The sequence below is a fragment of the Ochotona princeps genome, chromosome X (assembly GCF_030435755.1).
Source record: "Ochotona princeps isolate mOchPri1 chromosome X, mOchPri1.hap1, whole genome shotgun sequence".
Classification (NCBI taxonomy): Eukaryota; Metazoa; Chordata; class Mammalia; order Lagomorpha; family Ochotonidae; genus Ochotona; species Ochotona princeps.
The window spans coordinates 84,098,414-84,121,193 of record NC_080865.1 but is presented as its reverse complement, the minus strand read 5'-3'; the positions used below and the strand labels follow the sequence as shown (position 1 = coordinate 84,121,193).

The following is a 22,780-nucleotide window of genomic DNA, read 5'->3' as shown; positions in this document are numbered from 1 at the left end:
TGGCTTGCAAATGTTTTTTCCCGTTCTGTTGGTTCTCTTTGCTCTGTTGAGGGTTTCTTGTTCTGCCCAGGTTACTAATTTGATGTGATCCCAGTTGCTTCTCACTTGTTTCCTGTGCTTTTGGTGTCATATCCTTGAAATGATTGCTAAAAGCAATGGCATGAAACCTTTTATTCTGTGTTTTCTTTTTTTATCTCTTTCTGTGTTTTTTTTTTTTTAAATATTTATTTTATTTTTATTGCAAAGTCAGATATACAGAGAGGAGGAGAGACAGAGAGGAAGATCTTCCATCCGATGGTTCACTCCCCAAGTGACAGCAACTGCCGATGCTGTGCCGATCTGAAGCCAGGAGCCAGAACCTCCTCCGGGTCTCCCACATAGTTGCAGGGTCCCGATGCTTTGGGCCGTCCTCTCCTGCTTTCCCAGGCCACAAGCAGGGAGCTGGATGGGAAGTGGAGCTGCCGGGATTAGAACCTGAGCCCTTGTGGGAATCCAGGCATGTGTAAGGCGAGGATTTTAGCTGCTAGGCCACTGCGCTCGGCCCCTTTCTGTTTTTCAGAGAATTTTTAGTTTTTTCTTCTAAATTTAAAAAATATTAATTTATTTTTATTTCAAAGGCAAAGGTATAGAGAGAGAAACAGAGATGTCTGCCATCTGCTGCTTCACTCGACAAATGGCTGCAATGGCCAGAGCTCTGCTGGTCCAAAGCAAGAACAAGGAGCTTTCTCTAGTCTTCCACAAAGGCACAGATGCTCAAGGGCTTGGGTCATCTTTCCCTGCTTTCCCAGGGAGCTGGGTTGGTGGACTTGGGCCAGTACCCATAAGATTGCTGGTGCTCCAGCTGGCCTGCTATACCACAGTGCTGGCCTCTTTCTCTCTTTCTTCCTTTCTCCCTTTTCTTTCTCTCTCTCTCTCTCTCTCCTTCTCTTTATCTCTCTCTCTTTCTCTTTTTTTTTGGTCTGTTCCAAGGGCAGAGTGACAGAGGGAGGAAAGACAGCGGAAAGACAGACAGCTTTTTCCGTTTGATGATTTCCTCCCTGAATGTTTCTGTCTGCTGGGGGTCTAAGCCAGGAGCTTCTGAGTTTCCCATGAATAACGGGCTCAACAGGCACTTGAACCATTGTCTGCTGCCTGCCTGGGCACATTAAAAGGAACTGTATCAGACATGCAGTAGCCAGGAGGACTAATCCACTGTTTTTATGAAATGCTGGTATAACCTGCTGCCTCACAACACTATTTGTGGTTTTAATTTCTTTTGGAAATACATTGTAGCTTTCATGTGCTAGTCTAGGCTGCAGTACTCACTGGCGAAGGCTGGCACTGGGGGTGGGCCGAGCTGCAGCAGTTGCCTGCATGTGTCAGGGCTGAGGGTGGGCAGCACTCACCGGCTTGTATGAGAACCTGGCCTGGGCGTGGGCCACGTAGAGGTTCTTCTGGGTTACCCTGACTGAGCTGTAGCAACCACTGGCACAAGCAAGAGGCATGTCTAGGAAAAGGCTGGGCTGGGTTGGGCATCCACCAGTTTACATGAGATCTGGGGCTGGGAGTGGGACTGATTAGGCAGCCAAATGCACTGGTATGTGTTGGCTGGTGCAGGAGACAGGCTGAATCTGATCCTGTACTAATTGGCACACATGAGAACCTCCCAGTTGTGGTTTCCTAGGAGGCTTCCCAACTAGACCACTGTGCTCCGACCCTGACCTCAGAGAGAATCACAAGGACACGTGGTCTAACTCTGGAGCACATGTTGCAGGACTGGGCAACCTCAGTTGCTGACTCCTGTGCAAAGATATAGAACATACCTATATACACACAACAGATAAGGTAGTCAACTCATTTACGTCAGCAAAGGACATTGAATATCTAATTAGAAGATGGAAAGCAGGACAGGTTGAACAACAAACCTGGCTAGGCCTTAGAGGAAGCACCTAGGTCTGTGGATATACTGAGGTAGACATAGTCAGCCAATAGCCAATAGACCTTTGAATTTTCCACCTCTGGTTTAACAAAGCTGACAACTTCTCAGAACAATCAGGACTACACAAGTAACACCCATGATACATTTTTCTCTATGCCAGGGTTTCCAAGGTGAAGAAGGGGCTCAGTCCCCAGACACTGATGCAGTCTGGTAGCAAGGAGCCATGCACTACCCTCTCCTGCCCCCTGTGGCCGCAGGAGGAAAAACCTGAAACATTTATCTCACCCACTTTACCCCACCCCATCCTTTTTTAAAAAAGATTTATTTATTTATTTTATTGGGAAGGCAAATGTACAGAGAGGAGGAGAGACAGGAAGATGTTCCATCCGATGGTTCACTCCCTAAGTGACTGTAATGGCTGGTGCTGTGCTGATTCAAAGCCAGGAGCCAGGAACTTCTTTCCGGGTCTCCCAGGTGGGTGCAGGGTCCCAGGGCTTTGGGCCATCCTCAACTGCTTTCCCAGGCCACAAGCAGGGAGCTGGATGGGAAGTGGAGCTGCTGGGTATCCTGGCGCGTTCAAGGTGAGGACCTTAACCATTACGCTATTGCGCAGGGCCCACCCCACCCCAGCCTAATCCATCCTAATTGGAGGCCCACATGTGTCTGATTACATACTCCCTCAGGTATGTAATCAAAAATAATAATAAAGGAAATATAGTTTTCCGTTTACAAGTTGTTTGCCTAATACCTTGTATTTACTTGTCTTCCTGAATATTCTTTTTTTAATGATTATATTTATTTGAAGGGCAGAATTAGGGACAGAGTGCTCCTGTCAGCTGGTTCACTTCTAAATGGCCATAATGGCCAGGGCTGGGTCAGTTTGAAGCCAGGAGCTTCATCGAGGTCTCCCACATGGGTGCAGGGCTCCAAGGACTTGGCCCTTTGCTGCTGCTTTCCCAGGTGCATTAGTAGGGATCTGAATGGTAAGTGGGGCAGCTGGGGCTTGAACTGGTGCCTACACAGGATGCTAGCTTTGCCAGCTCTGGCTTTATCTGCTGTGCTGCAGTGCTGGTCCCTATATTTTGGTGTGTGATAAATGACAATTGTCTTCTTAATTTCTTTTTGGGGTGTTTATTTTTGGTGTATAGAAACAGATGGGGCCCAGCGCAGTGGCCTAGTTGCTAAAGTCCTCGCCTTGAACTAGCTGGTATGCCATATGGCGCCAGTTCTAATCCCGGCAGCTCCACTTCCCATCCAGCTCCCTGCTTGTGGCCTGGGAAAGCAGTCGAGGACATCCCAAAGCATTGGGACCCTGCAACTATGTGGGAGACCCGGAGGAGGTTCTGGCTCCTGACATCGGATAGGCTCAGCTCCAGCCGTTGCGTTCACTTGGGGAGTGAATCAACGGACGGAAAATCTTCCTCTCTGTCTCTCCTCTCTGTATATCTGACTTTGCAATAAAAATAAATAAAATCTTTAAAAAAGATGAATTTTGCATATTGATTTAATGTCTTGCTGTTTCATTGAATTTGTTTATTCTGAATGGCTTTATTTTGTTGAATCTTTTAAGATTTATTTACTTTTATTGGAAAGGGAGATTTACAGACGGGAGTGACAGAAACTTCTTCCATCCACTGGTGTAATCTCCAAGTGGCCGGTTCAGAACTGAGCCTATCTGAATCCAGGAGTTAAGAGCCTTCTATGGGTCTCCCACGCGGGTGCAGGGTCCCAAGGCCTTGGGCCGTCCACAACTGCTTTCCCAGGCCACAAGCAGGGAGCTGGATGGAAAGTGGAGCAGCTGGGGCACAGACCAGTGCCCGTTTAGGATCCTGGTGCATGCAAGGCAAGGATTTAGGTACTAGGCTACTGTGCTAGGGCTTTATGAAATCTTTTTTTTTTTTTTTGGTAAAGATTTATTTATTTTTATTTGCAAAGTCAGATATACAGAGAGGAGGAGAGACAGAGAGGAAGATCTTCCATCCGATGATTCACTCCCCAAGTGAGTGCAACAGCTGGTGCTGCGCCGATCCGAAGCTGGGAACCAGGAACCTCTTCCGGGTTCTCCCAAGGCTTTGGGCTTTGGGCTGTCCTTGACTGCTTTCCCAGGGCACAAGCAGGGAGCTGGATGGGAAGTGGAGCTGCCAGGATTAGAACCGGCACCCATATGGGATCCCGGCGTGTTCAAGGCTAGGACTTTAGCCGCTAGGCCACGCTGCTGGGCCCCTGATGGAATCTTTAAAACATTTCTAAAATAGTAGATCCTATCATCTGTGACCAGAGACAATTTTTTAGTTTCTGATTTGGATGCCATTTTTTCTTGCTTAATTGCTGAGAACTTGTAATAATTTGAATGCAAGTGATGAGAGTGGGTATTTGTACTGTGGTCCTGCTTCTGCTCTTAAAGGAAAGACTTGTTTTATTACCATTCAGTATGTTGCTGGTGAGCTTTTCATGTTAGACTCTTAACTACGTTTCACGTCTTAACTGTGTCCTATTCCTTGTGTGTTTCTTTTCTTATGAAGGAAGGTTGAATTTGGTCAGCATCTTTGCGTATGTTGAGATGATTATAAACATTTTCAAGATTTGTTTATTGCCAGACTGAAGGAGAGGCATAGAGAAAGATCCTCCATTTGCTGGTTCACTCCCCAAATGGCCACCAGTGTTCTGAGCTGAGCCCGTTCAAACCCAGGAGCTGAGAGCTTCTGGATCTCATATGTGGGTGCAGAGTCCTAGGGCTTTGAGCCATCCTCCACTGTTTCCCAGGTCACAAGCAGGGAGCTCGATGGGAGATGGAGCAGCTGGGACTTGAAGCAGTGCCTATATGGAATGCCAGTGTTGCAGGTGGAGGTTTAGCCTGATGCGCCTCCATGCTGACTTCTGGAGAAAGATTAATTCATCTTTTAATAGTTGGTAGATCAGCTGTCTTGTTAGACTTTTCATTGTTGGGGGATTTTTGATTATTGATTAATCCTTTTTTGTTGTGATCATTGAATTCTTTCCATTTTCTATTCGAGATTCTTGCTAGATTTTATGTTTCTGGAGATGATCTATTCTGGATTTTCAGTTTTGTTGACATGTAATTGTTCATGGTAGTATCTTACCTTGTACATGGGATACAAAGTGGTGTTACGACATGTGAGGATACTTCAGAAAGATCATGGAGAAATGGAATTGAGAGAAGCTTATTTTGTTACAGAAGACTTTGAAATTGTGCATAGTTTATAGTACATGTTGACCATGAACTTTTTGAAAACTGTTTTGTGTATACAATGTGGACTGATTCATTCCAGGTGAAGTACATCCTTCAGCTCAAAGCACTTTGATGTGTTGAGACCATTTGAAATTTAGCAATTTTGAAATCATGGAATATATTGTTACTAAACTGGTCACCATGCTATGCCCAAAGATCTTTAAAAATTGACAGCTTTGCTCACTGAAACTTGATATCCTTTGGCCGACACCTTCGTGTGAGTTCCTCTCAGCTTCTGCCTGTTCTCTGCTTCTGTGAGCCCCAGTGGTTTGGCTTCTGCAGAGAAGTGAAATCATATGGTACCTGTCCTTCTGTGCCTGGCTTGAAATGAGAAATTTCAAGAAATGTTTTTATTTCTTGGAATGAGAAATTAGAAGAACCACCTTCATGTTTAGCCATGCTTTGCAAATGACAGAATTTCCTCCTTTTACAGGCTGGTTTGTGTATCACATTTTCTCTGTTCATTTACCTATTGTTGGACATTTAGGTTCATTCGCTTATGTGACTACTGTGAAAAATATTGTAGTGAATGTGAAAGTGCAGATATCTACTTGATATACTAACTTCTAATCCTGGAAGTGATAATGCTGAATCATATGATAGTTCTATTTTTAGCTTTTTTTGGGACTGCTACTGTAGTTTTCCATAGTGACTGCATCAGTTTACATTCTTAGCAACAATGTCTGAGAGTTGTGTTTTCACTAACATTTATTATCTTTTATAATAAAAAAAATATTGGAAAGACAGAGGGAGAGATCTCCCATTCATCTGCTGGTTCATTCTCCAAATACCTATATATTTGTTGAGATTAGGCCAGGTCTAATACACATACACACACGTTTAAAATCACCATTTCTTGATACTTTGGCTGGTTTGTTTCTAGTAAATATTCTTCTTTGTTTGTCTGTAGTGATAGTTGTTTTAATTCATTTATTTGAAAGGCTTGTTACAGGGGGAGTGCGTGCACATGAATGAGAGTGCCTGCGCATTCCATCTTCCCCAAAGGGCTGCGATGACCAGAGCTGGCTAGCTGAAGGCAGGAGTCGGGTCTTTCCCATGGGTGGCAGGAGCCCAAGGACTTGCTGTTTTCTTAGGCACATTACCAGGGAGCTGGATGCAAAGTAGAGCAGCTGGGACTCCAGTTGGTACTCAAGGCATGCTATTGTCACAGGAGACAGCTTGGTCCACTACTCCACAATTCTGTGCCCTGTTAAGACGATTTTTGACTGAAGATCTATTTTGTCTTACGCAAGCATAGTCACCCTTGATCATTTTTTGTATTTCTGTGTAACTGTACAAAAAGTTTATTATTTCTTTAAGATTTCTAATTCCCCCCTTTCTTCTCCTGAAACTCCCAACCATATTGGTCTACCTGGTAGTATTCCAGAATTTCTGTGGGCATTCTTTACTTTTTTTCTCATTCTATTTTTGCTTCTCTGGGTACTTTCAAATCACCTGTCTTTTGAGTTTTGTTTGATGAAGTATACTGTAGAATTCCTCTAGTGAATTTTTCAGTTTAGTTACTGTATCCTTTAGTTTCCACACTTCTCTTTGGTCTTTTTAAATAGTTTGTTGAGATTTTTCATTGTGTTTATGCATCATTTGCCTTTACTTGTTGAACATCTTTATGATAGCTATTTTGAATTCTTTGTCAGGTGTTTCTTGAGGCTTATTTTGATACTTTGATCAATCATGTCATTCTGTCTCTTCATGTTCCTTGTTAACTTTGTGTTGATACGTGCATATTTGAAAAGCCATCTTTTCTAGTCTTCTATACACTGGCTTTGCACAGGAGTACTTCACTAATCACACATTTTGAAATTCAGCGAAACTTAAAATTTTCTGTGGTGTTTCTTCTCAGACTTGTGCTTTCAGATTACAGTAAGAGGCATTTTTCCAGGCTTTTCCCCCCCAGAGGTTCCTAATCTCTTATTCTCTCAGGTGTCCGTTTGATGTACTGCCAGTTCTCTGAAATGCCAGTGCGCTGTTCAGTTCTCTTCTTGTTCTCATTGAGCCCTAGGTGTTGTGTATGTTAGCTTCTGTTAGCAACCTGAATCAGTGTAGACTGAAGCCAATATCTCAAGCAGTCTGAAAGATGATCTTCTCTTGTAGTTTTGCCTTTGAAGGGGTGACTGCTGAGCTGTGTTGTCCATTGCCTGTACTGTTGAGAGCTGGAAGAGTGGCATGTCACCCAGTGTGGTTCTGGTCTTAATACTTCCTAGGTCTCTAGATTATGCCAAATTTCAAGAAAGGCAAGATAGAACTGTGTGTGACCTGTTGTGTTAAGTCGATATATGCAATACTGGGTCCTAAATGGGCAATAATTGACATTCCAGCTGCTTTACTTTTTTTTTTTTATTAAAGATTTCCAGTGGTTTTTTTTCTTTTTGAAGATTTATTTTTATTACAAAGTCAGATATACAGAGAGGAGGAGAGACAGAGAGGAAGATCTTCCATCCGATGATTCACTTCCCAAGTGAGCCGCAAAAGGCTGGTGCTGCGCCGATCCGAAGCTGGGAACCAGGAACCTCCTCCGGGTCTCCCACGCGGGTGCAGGGTCCCAAAGCATTGGGCCGTCCTCGACTGCATTCCCATGCCACAAGCAGGGAGCTGGATGGGAAGTGGAGCTGCCAGGATTAGAACCGGCGCCCATATGGGATCCCGGGGCATTCAAGGCGAGGACTTTAGCTGCTAGGCCACGCCGCTGGGTGCTTTACTTTTTATTCAGCTAGCTGCTGATGCACCTGGGAAAACAGTAGATAATGACCGAAGTGCTTGGGTCCCTGCCACCCATGTTGGAGAGTTAGATGAAGCTGCTGCCTCCTGGCTTCACGTGCTATGGGGAGAGAATATGGATAGAGTATGCCATGAATTTTTCCACTGACTTCAATGTGACTTGGTACTTGACTTGGGTGTTGGAGTCTCTTAACTGATTTCTGGTAAAGGAATTGGTTTATTTGTTGTTGAATCTGTGTTCTAGTGCCAGGAAGGAATGGTTGGGGTTTCTTACTGATCTTACTGATGACACTCTCATTAAAAACATTCACAGATAAGCTGACTTTTGTTTGTACATGATTGTGAAGAATATAATGAAAATTTTAAATTACGTCTTGAGACTGACTTTTCTCAAAGTTTTTGCTCACGAAGTTATTGGAACAGTTGTTGCCACTGTATTAATAAATGCTAAGGCTGATCAACAGTCTTAACTATTGCTTTTGGACTGTTCATGCAAATGTCTAGAAATTTGGATAAACTCAATCTAGCTGTAATATTGTGGATGTAGTTTTGTGGATCTCCCAGGTGAGTTGTCAGGAGCAGGAGTTTATGAAGCAAATGCTCAGAATTGCTGCTTTATTCAGTTAAAGAAATTCTCTTCTATACTTAAAAAATAATAAATGGGGGGCAGGTTTAAAAAAATATATATTTTCTGGTGCAATAGTGTAGTAACTGAAGTCCTCATCTTACACCACTGGGATCCCATGTGGGTGGCCAGTTCATGTCTTGATGGCCCCGCTTCTCATGCAGCTCCCTGCTTGTGGCTGGGAAAGCAGTCAAGGACGGCCCAAAGCTGTGGGACCCTGCAACCGTGTGGGAGTCCCAGAGGAAGCTCCTAGCTCCTGGCTTCAGACTGGTTCTGCCGCTTGGGGAGTGGGCCAGCGGATGGAAGATCCCTCTCTCTGTCTCTCCTCTCTGTATTTGTTATTTAATTTTCCAATAAAAAAGTAAATGTTTTAAAAGATTATTTTTTTATTTCAGGGACAGATTTACGGAGAGGAGAGAAAGAGGGAAAGATCTCCCACCTGCTGGTTCATTCCCCAAATGACCGCAGTGGCCAGAGCTGGCCAGTCTGAACTTCCTCCGGGTCTCCCACATGTATACAAGGGCCCTCGGATTTGAGCCACCCTCTGCTTCTTTCCCAGGCCATGAACAAGGAGCTGAATCAGAAGTGGAGCAGCTGAGACACAAACCTGTGCTGATATGGCATGCTGACATTGTAGGTGGAGGGTTAGTGTGCGAAGCAATGATGTAAACCCCGAGGGGTTGGCAGGTTTTTGACACAGCAAAAGACACCTCTTGGGATGCCTGCTTCCCATATCAGTGTGCCTGGGTTTGAGTGTCTGCTCCACTTCCTATCTAGTTTCCTGTTACTGTGCACCCTGGGATACGCAGGTGGTAGCCAAAGTACTTGGGTCCTGCCAGCCTTTTGGGAGACCTAGGTGAAATTTGTGTGCTCCTGACATTGGCTTGTCTCTGGCTAGTTCGGACATTTGAGGAGTGAACCAGCAATTGGAAGCTCTGTCTCCTGTTTCTATTGATCTTTTTCAGTGTCACTTTAGCTTTTAAACGAATTAAAGTAAATAATATGGGGAGTTCTTTTCCATGAGTATGTAAGAATCTTTTAAGTTTGAAAAATTACAACTTTTGCATTCTGGAAAATCCTTTTTATACATCTACTGAAGTATGATGTGATTTTGAAAAAGAATGTGGTAAATTATTTTGGACGAACCTTTTGTATTTGGGACAAATTCAGTTTAGTTTTGATGTATTTCAATAATTCTTTATAGCTATATATGTATATTTAGTATTTTATTTAAATACTGTAAGACATTACTAAAATTATTGTTAATATCTTTCAGAATTATGTTTATGTAAGTTTTTTCCACAGCTCAGCATTGTTATCCTGCCTAAAGAAAGTCCTTAAGCACTGTTGTGTTTTATTTGAAAATGTTTTTAATTTGAACTGTCACATAAAAATGTATTTATGGGATAGTATGTTATGTTTCAGTACATGTATATGTTGTGTAATGTTCAAATCAGAGTAACTATCTGTTGAAATGTTTAACATTTTGTGGTTAAAATATTTAAATTCTTTCTTGTTTTTAAAGATAAATATGCAGTATTATTATCCGTTACCCTAGTACACAGAGCACCGTAATTTTCTTTGTATCTTCTAGCAGTAGCTTAGTATCCATTAATCAAACTTTTCCTATGCCCCCCAATTATGCTCATTTCACGCTCCAAAAGCCAGGGGTCAGCGCTGCACCCAGTTTGCGCATGAAGCAGTCACCTTCTGCCTTCCCAGGTTACTGGCAGGGAGCTGTGTCGCAAGTGGAGCTGCCTGAATTGGTGCTTATATAGGGGGCCGACATGGCAGCAGTGACTGGCCTGTGTAGCCTAGCATCCTTCAGCTTTAGCTAATTAGGTTTTTAAAGTTTGTTTTGTCATTATAAACAAGTGAATTAAAACATATTTGATGTATTTCTGTGTGTTTTTGGTTGATATAATTTGCTATGCAAGAATCATGAGAGCTAGTATTGGGAATTGATATGAATTATTTCTGTTTTATTCTAGTTTGCATTTGTGCCGGCTCCTTAGTGAAAATAAAAGTGATGATAGTTCGACTTACAGAGGTAAGATTTCAAAGAGTAATTTAAGCTGTTATTTTTGGCTTCCATTCATTGCCGTGTATAAAAAAAAAAAGTGCGAGAGTTCACATTATCAAGCTTTCATATGAATGAATCCATTACAGTCAGGAGTGAAACTGGAGTTAAGACAAGACTCTGCATCTTGTATGCTTTTGTTATTTGACCTGCAGTGTAGTGTGGCTTGACTTTCTAATTGAGACTTGATGTAGTTAGCTGGATTTCCGCAGTTGTCAGCTGTATCAGTCATAATAAATGGGAGAGAAGAGCTGGCGTGGAAAGAAAAGCGCCTTTGATTTTACTTGCACTAGAAAATTTCCCGAGACTGAGGCGTAGTGTTTCTGCTCAAGCTGGTTATGTTCAGGTGGTGTCTGGGGATCTTGTTAAGGGCAGTTGCCATGGAAAACACTGAAAGCAAATGAGTTGTTTACTGCATATCACAAATAGGCTTTATTAAGTAAGATGCTATATAATGACACAAGATGTATAAATAGTATTAGAGGACTAGTCCACTTAATATTCATTAATTTAAACTTAAGCATACAGGTTTGGCAAAGGGGTAGTAAAAATAAAAACAATTGTGTCTAGTAACTTCAGAGCATTTTTATATGTGACTTTTGTTACAGATAAGACTCAGCATTTTTTTTTTTTACTATGGAGAATATATAACCAGTATTCTGTTTTAAGCCAAAATTATTTTTTTAATATTTTATTTGTATTTTTATTTTTATTGGAAAGTCAGATATACAGAGAGGAGGAGAGACAAAGGAAGATCTTCCGTTTGTAGATTTACTCCACAAGCTGCCACTACGGCTGGACCTGTGTCGATCCAAAGCCAGGAGCCTCTTCCGGGTTTCCCATGCCGTTACAGGGTCCCAAGGCTTTGGACTGGCCTCAGCTGCTTTCCCAGTCCATAAGGAGAGAGCTGGATGGGGAGCGGGGTTGCTGAGATTAGAACTGGTGCCCACATGGGATCCTGGAGCATGCAAGGTGAGGAGTTTAACTGCTAGGCTACTGTGCTGGGCCCAAGCATAAATTATTAAAACTTATAGTTTTTAAAAATAATGCTATTTTAAATAGGAGATTAAGAACAGAATAGTTTCCCATTGTTTCACGTAATTTATAATAGTATTCTAAAAAATTAAATGTTGGGGCCCAGTGTGATGGATCTATCGGCTAATACTCCCCTTGCAAGCTCTGGGATCCCATATGGATGCCGGTTTGTGTCCTAGCTGCTTTGCTTACCACCCAGCTCTCTGTGTATGGCCTGGGAAAGCAGCGGAGAGTGGCCCAAAGCCTTGGGCCCCTGTACCTGCATGGGAGAGTCCTAGAAGAAGCTCCTGGCTTCAGCTCAGCTCAGCTCTGATTGTTGTGCCCACATGGGGACGTGAACCAGTGGATGGAAGTTCATTTACTCTTTCCTTCTCTTTGTAAATAAATCAATCTTTGTTTAAAAATTACATATTACTGATCGAGAGAAGATATATTTTTTAAAGATCATTTTAATGCTTGAGTGAACATGTTAATTTTTTGTTAAACAAATGGGGGCCACTCCTCCGCTCACCTCATCTTTTAGGTAAGATATGTTTTAAGACTTAACATCCCAAGTCTGCTATTGATGAAACTGTTCATTTTATCTTGGCTACAAAACTGATTAATTCAAAAAAATATTTAAGGTTGATCTAGTGTGTTCTTGTTGACTATCAGATATTTTAGAAAGTGCAAGAATACTCCTTTCTAAAAATATTTTTTCCTTCTCATGTTTAAAATAAGTCTTTGACATTTTTAAGAGACTTATTTATTTTTACTGGAAAGACAGATATACAGAGAGAAGCGGAGACAGAGAGGTCTTCCATCTGCTGGTTTACTCCCCAAGTGGCCAAAACAGCTGGAGTTGAGTTGATCCAGAGCCAAGATCCAGGAGCTTTTTCTGGGTGCAGGATTCCAAGACTTTGGGCCATCCTCTTCTGCTTTCCCAGGCTATAAGCAGGGAGCTGGATGGGAAGTGGAGCAGGCAAGACACAAACAGGGATCCTGGCACCTGCAAGGTGCAGATTGAGGCACTAGGTCACCACGCAGGGTCCAAGTTTTTGACTTCTTAGTTAATTTAAATCTGGAAGAAGGAATTCCTTAAAAAGATAAAGAAGGGACTGATTTAGTGGTATACAGGATAGACCTCTGTCTGTGGTGCTGAATTCTTATAAGGTCAGTGGTTCGCTTCTTGGCTTTTCCGCTTCTAGTCCAGCCCTGGGAAAGCAGTGGAGGATAGCTAAATTCTTGGGCCTCTGCACCCATGTGGGAAATCTAGATTGTGTCATCTTCTGCTGTCTTTCCAGGCAAATCAGTAGCAGGGAGCTGAATAGAAAGTAGAACAGCTGGGACTTGATCCAGCACTCATATGGAATGCTGGCATTGTGCTTTTATCTACTTGCCACAGCACCAGGGTCCTGAAAGATTTTACTTTTCTGTTTGAAAAGTAAACAGGATGGAGGGAAAGAGTGAGAAAAGGGGAGGAGAGAGACACTTTCCATCTGCTGATTTACTCCCTAGATTTTTGCAATAGCTGGGGCTAGACCATTCTGAAGCCAGGAGTCAGAAGTTTCCTCTGGGTCTTCCAGGTAGATGCATGGCCCAAACCCCATCCTCTACTGCTTTCTCAGGCACATTAACAAGGAAGTGGATAGGAAATGGAGTAACCTGGACTCTTTTTTTTTTATTAATTATTTTGCATTATGTGACAGTTTCATAGGCTCTGGGAATCCCCCCACCCCTCCCCCTCCCCCTCCCCTCTCCCCTGGTGGATTCCTCCACCTTGATGCAGTATTACAGTTCAAATTCAATCAAGATTCTTTCCTTGCAAACATATACCAAGCATAGAGTCCAGCTACTTATTGTCCAGATGGGTTGAACAGTTTCTTGGGGAGACCATTTCTGGTCTGAAGAGTAACCTGGACTCTTAACTGGCCCCTCTATGGGGTGCTGTCATTGCAGGTCATGGCTTAACATGCCATGCCATGACGCCAGCCCCAAAGATAGAAGTTTCTTTTGACTCTGGTGTAGATTTCATAGGCTTCTGTGGGGCAGGCCTTGTCACCTTAAAGCACTGGTTATTGTTTATGGCTTGTACTGTTGCTGAAGTTCTGTACTATTGTAATGATACACGGGAAAGCAGTTAGGGGGAGGGTGCAGGAAGTGGGGAGGATGGAAGGGGAAGTCCCTGAGTCTATGGAACTGTATTATAAGAAAATGAAAAAAAGAATAAAAAATACAACAGGAGTTTCTTTAATACATTTAAATAGACATTTAGAAAACTTATCAATTTAGATTCTTCGCTGATTTTTGGATTGCGATATGGTTGTTTTTATTACATTTTAGTGTGAAAATGATCGAGACCATTTTTTTTTTCTTCTGATCTGAGATTAGAATTTCCTGAATCCCTGTGATCACAGGATCATATTCTTATGGGGACCTAGTTTATGATGATCAGATGTTTTATTGATAGAAGTGATTACTCTTTTTAAAAATTTATCTTGATGAGGCTGGTACAATGGCTCAATTGGCTAATCCTCCACCTTTAAGCCCTGACATTTTGCATGAGCACTGCTTCGTGTCCAGGCTGTTCCACTCCCCATCTAGCTCCCTGCTTATTGCCTGGGAAGGCCTTGGGTCCCTACACTCCCCCATGACAGACAAAGAAGAGGCTCCTGGTTCCTGTATTCAGATCGACTCAGCTGCAGCCATTGTGGCCATCTGGGGAGTGAACCAGTGGACGGAAGATCTTCCTGTCTTTTCTTCTGCCTTTCCAATATAAATAAATACATCTTTAAAATTAAATGAATAATTTAAAAATAATTCTTACTTGTTTAGTAAAATTGGCAAGCATGAAATAAATCTCGTGTTTCTACCTTACTTAGTTGTTTTTTTTTTTTTAAGTTTTTTGTTTTCATTTGCAAGGGGGAGTTAGACAAAGAGGGGGAGAGACGATGATCTTCCATCTGTTGGTTTACTCCCCAAATAGCCACAATGGCCAGAGCTGGACTGGTCCCTATCCAGGAACTCCTTATGGATCTCCCGCGTGGGTGCAGGGGCCCAAGCACTTGGGCCATCCCCTGCTGCCTTTGCAGGCACATTAGCAGGGAGCTTGATTGGAAATAGAGCAGGCAGAACTTGAACTGTTGCCCAACGGGATGCTGGTGCAGCAGGTGGAGGCTTAGCATGCTATGCCATGGTGCTGGACCCCAAATTTTGTTTTTTATATGATTTATTTATAAAAGGCAGGTTGTAAAATGGACAGTGTATTTAATGAGTGTTTTAAAGAATTGAAATAATTTGGCTGTAATTCTGTAGTAATTGATTTAATGGCCATTTTTTTTTCATTGCAAAAATAACATTTTTATTGGCCAGAGGGAGAACAATAGACATTTTGATCTCAATCATGTTCCTTTTTTGTGCTCAGTATTCATACTAGGGAAACAAATTTTCATTTTTCACTTGGTAGCTTTTCCCTGAAAAAAATTTGATTATCCCCAAAAGGGTATTCATGACACACTTTGTTTTTTTTTAAAGACTTATTTTTTATTTGAGAGGCAGAACTTTATAGGGAGAGCTCTTCCATCTGCCTGCTCACTCTCCAAGTGGTTGCAGCAAAAAAAAAAAAAAAAGAAAAAAAAAAAAAAAAGTGGTTGCAGCGAATGGAGTTGAGCTGATTGGAACCTGGTAGCCAGGGGCTTCTGCTTCGTCTTTCACAGGAGTATAGGGATCCAAGGCTTTGGGCCATCCTCCGCTGCTTTCCCAGGCCCTGGGAGCTGGATGGGAAGTGGGACAACTGGGACATGAGCTGGAACCCATATGGAATGCTGATTGTTGCAGGTGGAGAATTAGCCTATTGTGCTACCACATCAGCCATGCAGACTTATTTTATGTTAATATCGTTAGAGCTGATTGTTTTCCTATATTTAATAGAATGAGGTAAAGTTTTTAATGTATACTACTAATGAAAAAGATGATGAGAAGGAGGTGTTCATTTGATCAGTAGCAACCCAATTCATGAGCAAGCCATAATAATAGCTAGTGAGTGGCTATTGTGGCTAACATTTTTCATAGCACTTACATTTTTGTGTATAATATGTATGCATTTACTTTTTGTCAGAATTTTAATGTCAATTGAGGAGATTTGGGTAGAAATTTCTCTGATGTTAAGATAATGGATAAAATTAGTTACTCTGTCTTACTGCTTTCCTTATATATTATTGTTACTGTAGTCTTAAGATCTAATTGGTTGTAATCTGAATAGATTTAGAAAAATTTGTGAAGTCACATGGTGAAGAAAGTGGTTGGTTAATATTGACTTGGTAGGGTTCTATGCAATTCTTGATAATACTTATGGCTGGGTTATAACATGGAAAATGTTACCTAAAACGTGTGGAGAAGAGCCAGGTTACCAACATAGGTGAATACAGATCTGTCAGATCTATTGACTGTAGGAAAACACTGGAAAGGAATGCTCAAGCAGTAGCTATATATTTTTTATAGTAACTATATTACAGTATTGGAGGAATGGTTAACTTTTTTAAACCTAATTTTTATTTATTTATTTGAAAGGCTAAATAGTTAGATCTTTATGTAACTGGTTAGTGTGTTTGTTTGAAAATAAAAGGAAAACTGCTGATGAAAAGTATTGGGAGTGTATTTTTCTTTTTCCTTTTGATCTTTGTCATTCTGAGAAGTCAGAGAAGTCTGCATTTCAGATTCAAGAGACTGTGTCCTAACACTGTATCTTTTATGTTCAACAGATTTCCAGCAAGCTCTCTATGAGTTGTCATATCATGTTGTTAAAGGAAACCTAAAGCATGAACAGGCATCTAATGTTCTTAATGATATTAGTGTAAGTATATATTTGTATAATTAAAACCTGATTGGTATGTATCTCTTTGTGCTTTTTAAGCATTCTTTGTTTAAAAGAAAAAAGATAATTTGAAAGGCAGAGTTATAGAGAGTTGGAAGGAGAGACAGAGACAGAGATATTCCATTTGCTGGTTCTCTGCACAAATGGCTGCATCCTCTGGAGCTGTCTGGTCAAACGCCAGAAGCCAGGAGTCTTTTGCAGGCCTCCCACATGGGCATAGGAAGCCAAGCACTTTGGCCATCCTCTGCTGCTTTCCCAGCTGCATTATTAAGGAACTGGGTCAGACGTGGAGCAGCTGGGACTGGAACCGGTGCCTGTATGCGATCTGGTACTGTAGGCGGTGGCCTTAGCTGCCACGCCACGGTGTGAGCCCCAATCAGATGTTTTTGAAGTATATAACTCACATTTAATTCTATCAAAAATTTTTAGTAGTTGTTGTTGTAAGGTGATAAAGATATTTTGATTCTTTTTGTCTGGTTGTGAGTAAAATTGGTAGGGCAAAGAAAAATGCATGCACTGTAATGGGATTTGAAATATTCCTAATTAAATTTAATAGATTAATAAATAGAGAACTGAGTGTTTTTCTTTGGTGCTTAGGATACTTTGCATCACATTGGATTGCCTAGTAGGTTCAGGTCGTGGTTTTGTTTCTGAGTCCATTTTTCTGTGTCCATGCACCCTAGGAGGCAGCAGGGCATGGCATCCATTCATGGGTCCCTGCCACCCAGATGGTAGACTTGTGTCCAGTATCAGCCTATTCAAACCCAGCTGTTGTAGGCAGTTAAGGAATGAACTGAAAAATGGAAATTCTCTTTTCCTTTTCTCTGCCATTTAAGTAAAAACAAAAACAATTATCTAAAATAATTTTCTCCCAATATAGTATAATGTTCCTTTTTACATTTATGCTTATAAATTAACTACATTTAAAAAGTTGATTAATATTTTAAAGATTCATTGTTTTTCATTGGAAAGGCAGATTTATGGAGAGAAGGAGAGACAGAGAGGATCTTCCATCTACTGGTTTGTTCTCCTAGTGACCACACGATTGGAGCGGAGCCAGTCCAAAGCCAGGAAGCTGGAGTTTTTTCTGAGTCTCCCACTTGGGTGCTGTGGCCCATGGATTTGAACGATCCTCTGTTGCTTTCCAAAGTCACAAGCAGGGAGGAGCTGAGTGGGAAGCGGAGCAGCTTGGACAAGAACCTGCACCTATATGGGATGTTGCCACTTGGGTGGAAGATTAGCTGGTCGAGCCATCTCAGTGGCCTGTCTCTCTCTCTCTTTTTTTTTTTCTCCTTAAGATTTATTTTATTTGTTTTTAAGATTTATTTATTTTTATTGCAAAGTCAGATATACAGAGAGGAGGAGAGACAGAGGAAGATCTTCCATCCGATGATTCACTCCCCAAGTGAGCCGCAATGGCCGATGCTACGCCGATCCGAAGCCGGGAACCAGGAACCTCTTCCAGGTCTCCCACACGGGTGCAGGGTCCCAATACATTGGGCCGTCCTCGACTGCTTTCCCAGGCCATAAGCAGGGAGCTGGATGGGAAGTGGAGCTGCCGGAATTAGAACCGGTGCCCATATGGGATCCCGGGGCTTTCAAGGCGAGGACTTTAGCTGCTAGGCCACGCCGCCGGGCCCAAGATTTGTTTATTTTCAAGAGTTACAGATGGGGAAGGAAAGAGGGAGGAAAAAGAGAGAGGGAAGACAAAGAGAAAGAAATATTTCTGCTTGTTTACTGCCCAAACGGCTACAATGGTTGGGACTGGGGCAGGTTGAAGCCAGGAGTCACTAGCTTCTTCCGAGTCTCCTGTGTGGCTGCAGAGGCCCAAGGACTTGGACTTTCTTCTGCTGCTTTAGCAGACACATTAGCAGCGAGCTGTGTTGTTAGTGGAGCTGCTGGACCTCTAATTGGTGCACAGCTGGGATGCTGGCATTGCAAATAGGAGCTTAATCTATTATGCCACAACACTGGTCCTGGAGTTGGTCAATTTTAAAATAACTAATATTATTTTTCTGGCTTCAAGTAGCCTGAATGTTTAAATTCAGTTAGACGTAGCCAGGGTAAGATCTGAGTGTGAAAATGACTTCATTCTGTCAACTGGGCATTCATACAGAGTTTTTTTTTTTATTTTTTAAACATTTATTTTTATCGGAAAGGCAGATTTACAGAGAGAAGGAGAGATGGAGAGAAAGAACTGGTGCACTCCCCTCCAAGTGACTGCAATGGCCGCAGCTGAGCCGATCCGAAACAAGGAGCCGCCTCTAGGTTTCCCGCATGGGTGCAGGGTCCCAAGGCTTTAGGTCGTCCTGGACCACTTTCCCAGGCCATAAGCAGGGAGCTGGATGGGAAGTGGAACAGCTGGGACTTAAACTGAAGCCCGCATGAAGACCCATTGCATGCAAGGCTTGGCTGTAGGAACTAGGCTATTGTACCGGGACCTCATATAGGTTTTGTTATGTTATAGAATCTATTTAATATTCTTTTGAATTTGCTGAAAATGGTCTAATGAGGCAAGCCATATTTATGTTTGTTTAGTTTTTACGTTTGCTTCTCTTTAGATGCTTAGTAATACATATACTTCATATACACTTCCTGAGCTTGATTATCTTTGCCATTGCTTGCTTATAATATACACTGTCAAATAACTATGGGAACTTGTGTGTCTGCTTGCAACTGCCAGAATTTATTTTAATATCTGAAATTAAGCTAATTTTAGGGCTGCAGTAGTGCCAGGAAACTACAAATTTCAGTAATTGAACTGCGATCTTTACTAGTGGAAAATGACTCAGACTTGAGCATGGGAGTCGGAAGTCAGGAGAGAAATCTAGAATAATGCTGAGGTTTTTATTCAGAAACTGGATTTTGGATCCTTTTTTTTTTTTTTTCCAAAGGTACAAGTAAGAGTGAATAATGAAAAGTTTTGGAATTTAGTTTTCTCTCCAATGAAATGTTTGTTGTGGAACAATGGTGTTTGACTGGTTTTGTGCTTTTTAGATTTCTGTTCTTGTGGTTCTCAGGAGTTTTAACATAGATCCAGTGTTGACTCAGACATGAGCACATTTAAAGTTGTGGTTGAAAAGTGGACCAGTTGTAATAGTTTTGCTTCTGGTATATGTCAGGTGCTCGAAATTCCAGCATTTTTCTAACATGGATGTTCATGGGAAAAATGTTAAGCATTTCTGTTGTTCAGTATTTCTTGCGGTGGAATGGAGTTGTGTTTTGCTTGCTAAAAGGTTAAGCCACCGATTAAAACATCCACCTGGTATAATAGAGTGCCTAGGTTCTATTCCTGACTCAGGTTCCCAATTCTGAGTTTTGACCTAAGAGATCCTGGGAAGCAGCAGGTGATGGTTTATGTGGCGACCACACATGGGAGACGTGGATTGCCTTCTTGGCTTGGCTTTAGTTGTCCAAGTGCTGAGCCTTGAAGGCGTTTGGGGAGTTGGCCAGTGAATGGGGAGCTTGCTCCCTGACGGACTGACTGGTTCTCTGTTTTCCTCTGTCTCCCTGGTGGGGTTGTCTTTTTCCTCCTTTTTTAATCAAGTGATTTGATGGTAGGCATTGACAGGATTTTCCAGGTGTTATCTCCTTCTTTCTGTTATCTCTTTGCTATGAAACTTGAAGAATTTAATACCTGTTAGCACAGTGATGTAGGGCTTTTGTAACTTTTAAGCTTTATCGAAGAGCATTATTCTGTTCAGAGCATTATTCTGAACCTCCAATACTGGCTGTGTATTGGTACTTACTGAATTATATTTTTGAAATTAGGAATTTCGTGAGGATATGCCCTCCATTCTTGCTGATGTATTCTGCATCTTAGGTAAGTATGTGACCTGTAAACAGTCTGTATGGTAACTTGATGTACTGTGTTGCATAGAATGATTTCACTTTCATTAATGTTCCCACAAATCTGGAAGCAAATTGTTTTTTTATGTAGTGGAAAATATAGTGTTGTAAGTCAAATGTTAGTATGGTTCCTATAAGCTAAATTTGGAGTACAACTCATTTTTTTCAAGTTTTTGGCAGCATATATTTAAAAATATTTGAGCGAAATTAAGTCATTTCCAGTTAAGATGCACGTTTTCCAACAAAATGAGTGAGTTATGAAGATTTTAGGCACAAAATAAATTACAGTCAGTGGAGAATTACAGTGAATGATGTCCGAATCTCAAATTTGGGATACTCAAGAGATATTTACTTTGCTATTGTACTCTTTTGATTCTTCTTAATTTTAGAAAGAGCAAGAAGAGCCTAAGTACTCAAAGTACTTTTGTTTTGAGGATGAGAAACCAACTTTGGAAATAGCAACTTCCCTATTTGCACAGAATAAATAAGAATTCATGCAAGATATAAAAGGAATATTTCTTTGACTTAGAACAAAAGGTAGTGTCCCTCCATGGGAACCGTGGATTTAAAACGTGATTGTATTCTAAACTTATTTTTCTATTTTACATCTGAATGAAAATAACTTTGAGTGTAGTTTTCTCTATTAGTTTTGTGCTTTTTATAACCTTAGTGGAAAGCATTGTCAGACATTCTGTTCACTTTAAAAAAAAGACATCCTTTGAGAGTTTGTCAAGTTGGAATGAATTATTTTCGCTTATTAATTACTAGAATTAAATAAATTCTTTGACTAACTTAGTGAGACTCTAGAATTTGGCCTTAATAAATTCAGACAGTTGGTCCTTTGGGGCTAATATGTTTCAGGTTTTATGATAGGTCCAAATGGGTGTGACTGTAGTGATACATGGAAAGAACAGTCACTGATGGGGTGATATGTTCCATCTTGCCTTCCCTGCATCCTTATCAATAGTGTTCCCTGTCACATTCAAAACTGTCCTTTTTGGTTGATAAAGTATATGTTCTGGTAGCTATTGGATTGATTATGCCAATGATTAAAAAAAAAACCCTTAGTTTTTGAAGCAGATAGTAAAGACACTACATCATTTTAAGAACAAACATAATACGAAAAAAATTTCAATTTTAAAAAGTATAATTTGATATAAATTTTAAAGACATAAAACTGACGTGTATTTAACCTTCTGTTCCCTAATAGTGTCAGGAGTATGTTATGTCTTTGGGTAATTGTTAGTAGTTTACCAGTTAAAATAACTCATTATTACTAGATTATATTTTTCCTTCATAGTTGTTTAGTAATATGAATTAGTATTGGAAGTCATTTTTTGCTAGTAATATGAATTCATGAAGGTGATGTTTGGTTGCTCTTGGGACATTTAGCCTACCCATTCTGTTTTTACAAGAAACATTAGTATGGCAAACTTACAAAGAAAATTTCATCCACTTTACCCCTCACACCCTCATTCCTGTCCTTGACAGAGAAAAAAAGTGATCCAAGGCTGACCCCAGATTGAGGTGTACGGGATAAGTATAAGAATATGAACTATCATGCTGATGTCGATAATGATAAGAATAGTAATAATAATATAGATACTGTTTTTACAGCAATTCTCATATTTTTGGCATTATGTTACACATTTAATTTCATTGTAATCCTGGCGGCAGTTTGTGTAAGATAGGTGTGTACTAATCGGAAAAACAAGACTCAGAAAAGTGGCTGCTTTTTTTTAAAGATTTGTTTATTTTCACTGAAAAGTTAGATTTACAGAGAGGAGGAGAGACAGAGAAAGATCTTCTGTCCACTGGTTGTCTCAAGTGGCCGCAACAGCCGGAGCTAAGCTGGCCAGAGCCAAGTTGATTAAAACCCAGAAGCCAGAGCCTCCTTTGGGCCTCTCACATGGGTGCAGAGTCCCAAGGCTTTGGGTCGTCCTTGAATGCTTTCCCAGGCCACAAGCACGGAGCTGGACGGGAAGTGGAGTAATTGGGATACAAACTGGCATCCATATATGATCCTGGTATGTGTATGACAAGGACTTTAGCCACTAGGCTATAATGCTGGGCCCATTCAGTGGCTTTTTAAGACAGTATGCTAGTGAAGTAGGATTTGATCCTGGGTCCTTGTGGCTCTAGAACTCATGATCTTTTTACTGTTTCATTTTATGCTTAAATTGCCATAATGGTCAGGACTGGGCCAGGCTGAAACCAGGAAATAAGAGCTTCATGTGGGCCTTCCATGTAGGTATAGGGGCCCAAGCACGTGGGGCCATCTTCTATTGCTTTTTTTTTTTTTTTTGATTTATTATTATTGGAAAGCCGGATATACAGAGAGGAGGAGAGACAGAGAGGAAGATCTTCCATCCGATGTTTCACTCCCCAAGTGAGCCGCAACGGGCCGGTGCTGCGCCGATCCAATGCCGGGAACC

General features: G+C 41.3%; 1 protein-coding gene across 6 annotated transcripts in view; it reads left to right on the top strand.

Moving 5' to 3' along the window:
• Positions 1-22,780, top strand: part of THOC2 (THO complex subunit 2) — a 101,174-nt gene that overhangs the window by 5,372 nt on the left and 73,022 nt on the right. For 5 of the 6 annotated variants that reach the window (XM_058659109.1, XM_058659107.1, XM_004587664.2 and 2 more), the window contains exons 2-4: positions 10,521-10,579; positions 16,384-16,475; positions 20,268-20,319. In XM_058659109.1, the coding sequence (XP_058515092.1) occupies positions 10,521-10,579; positions 16,384-16,475; positions 20,268-20,319 (203 nt within the window). Of the gene's footprint in view, positions 1-10,520; positions 10,580-16,383; positions 16,476-20,267; positions 20,320-22,780 lie in introns of those variants that run through there. The other variant, XM_058659110.1, reaches the window with a different exon arrangement.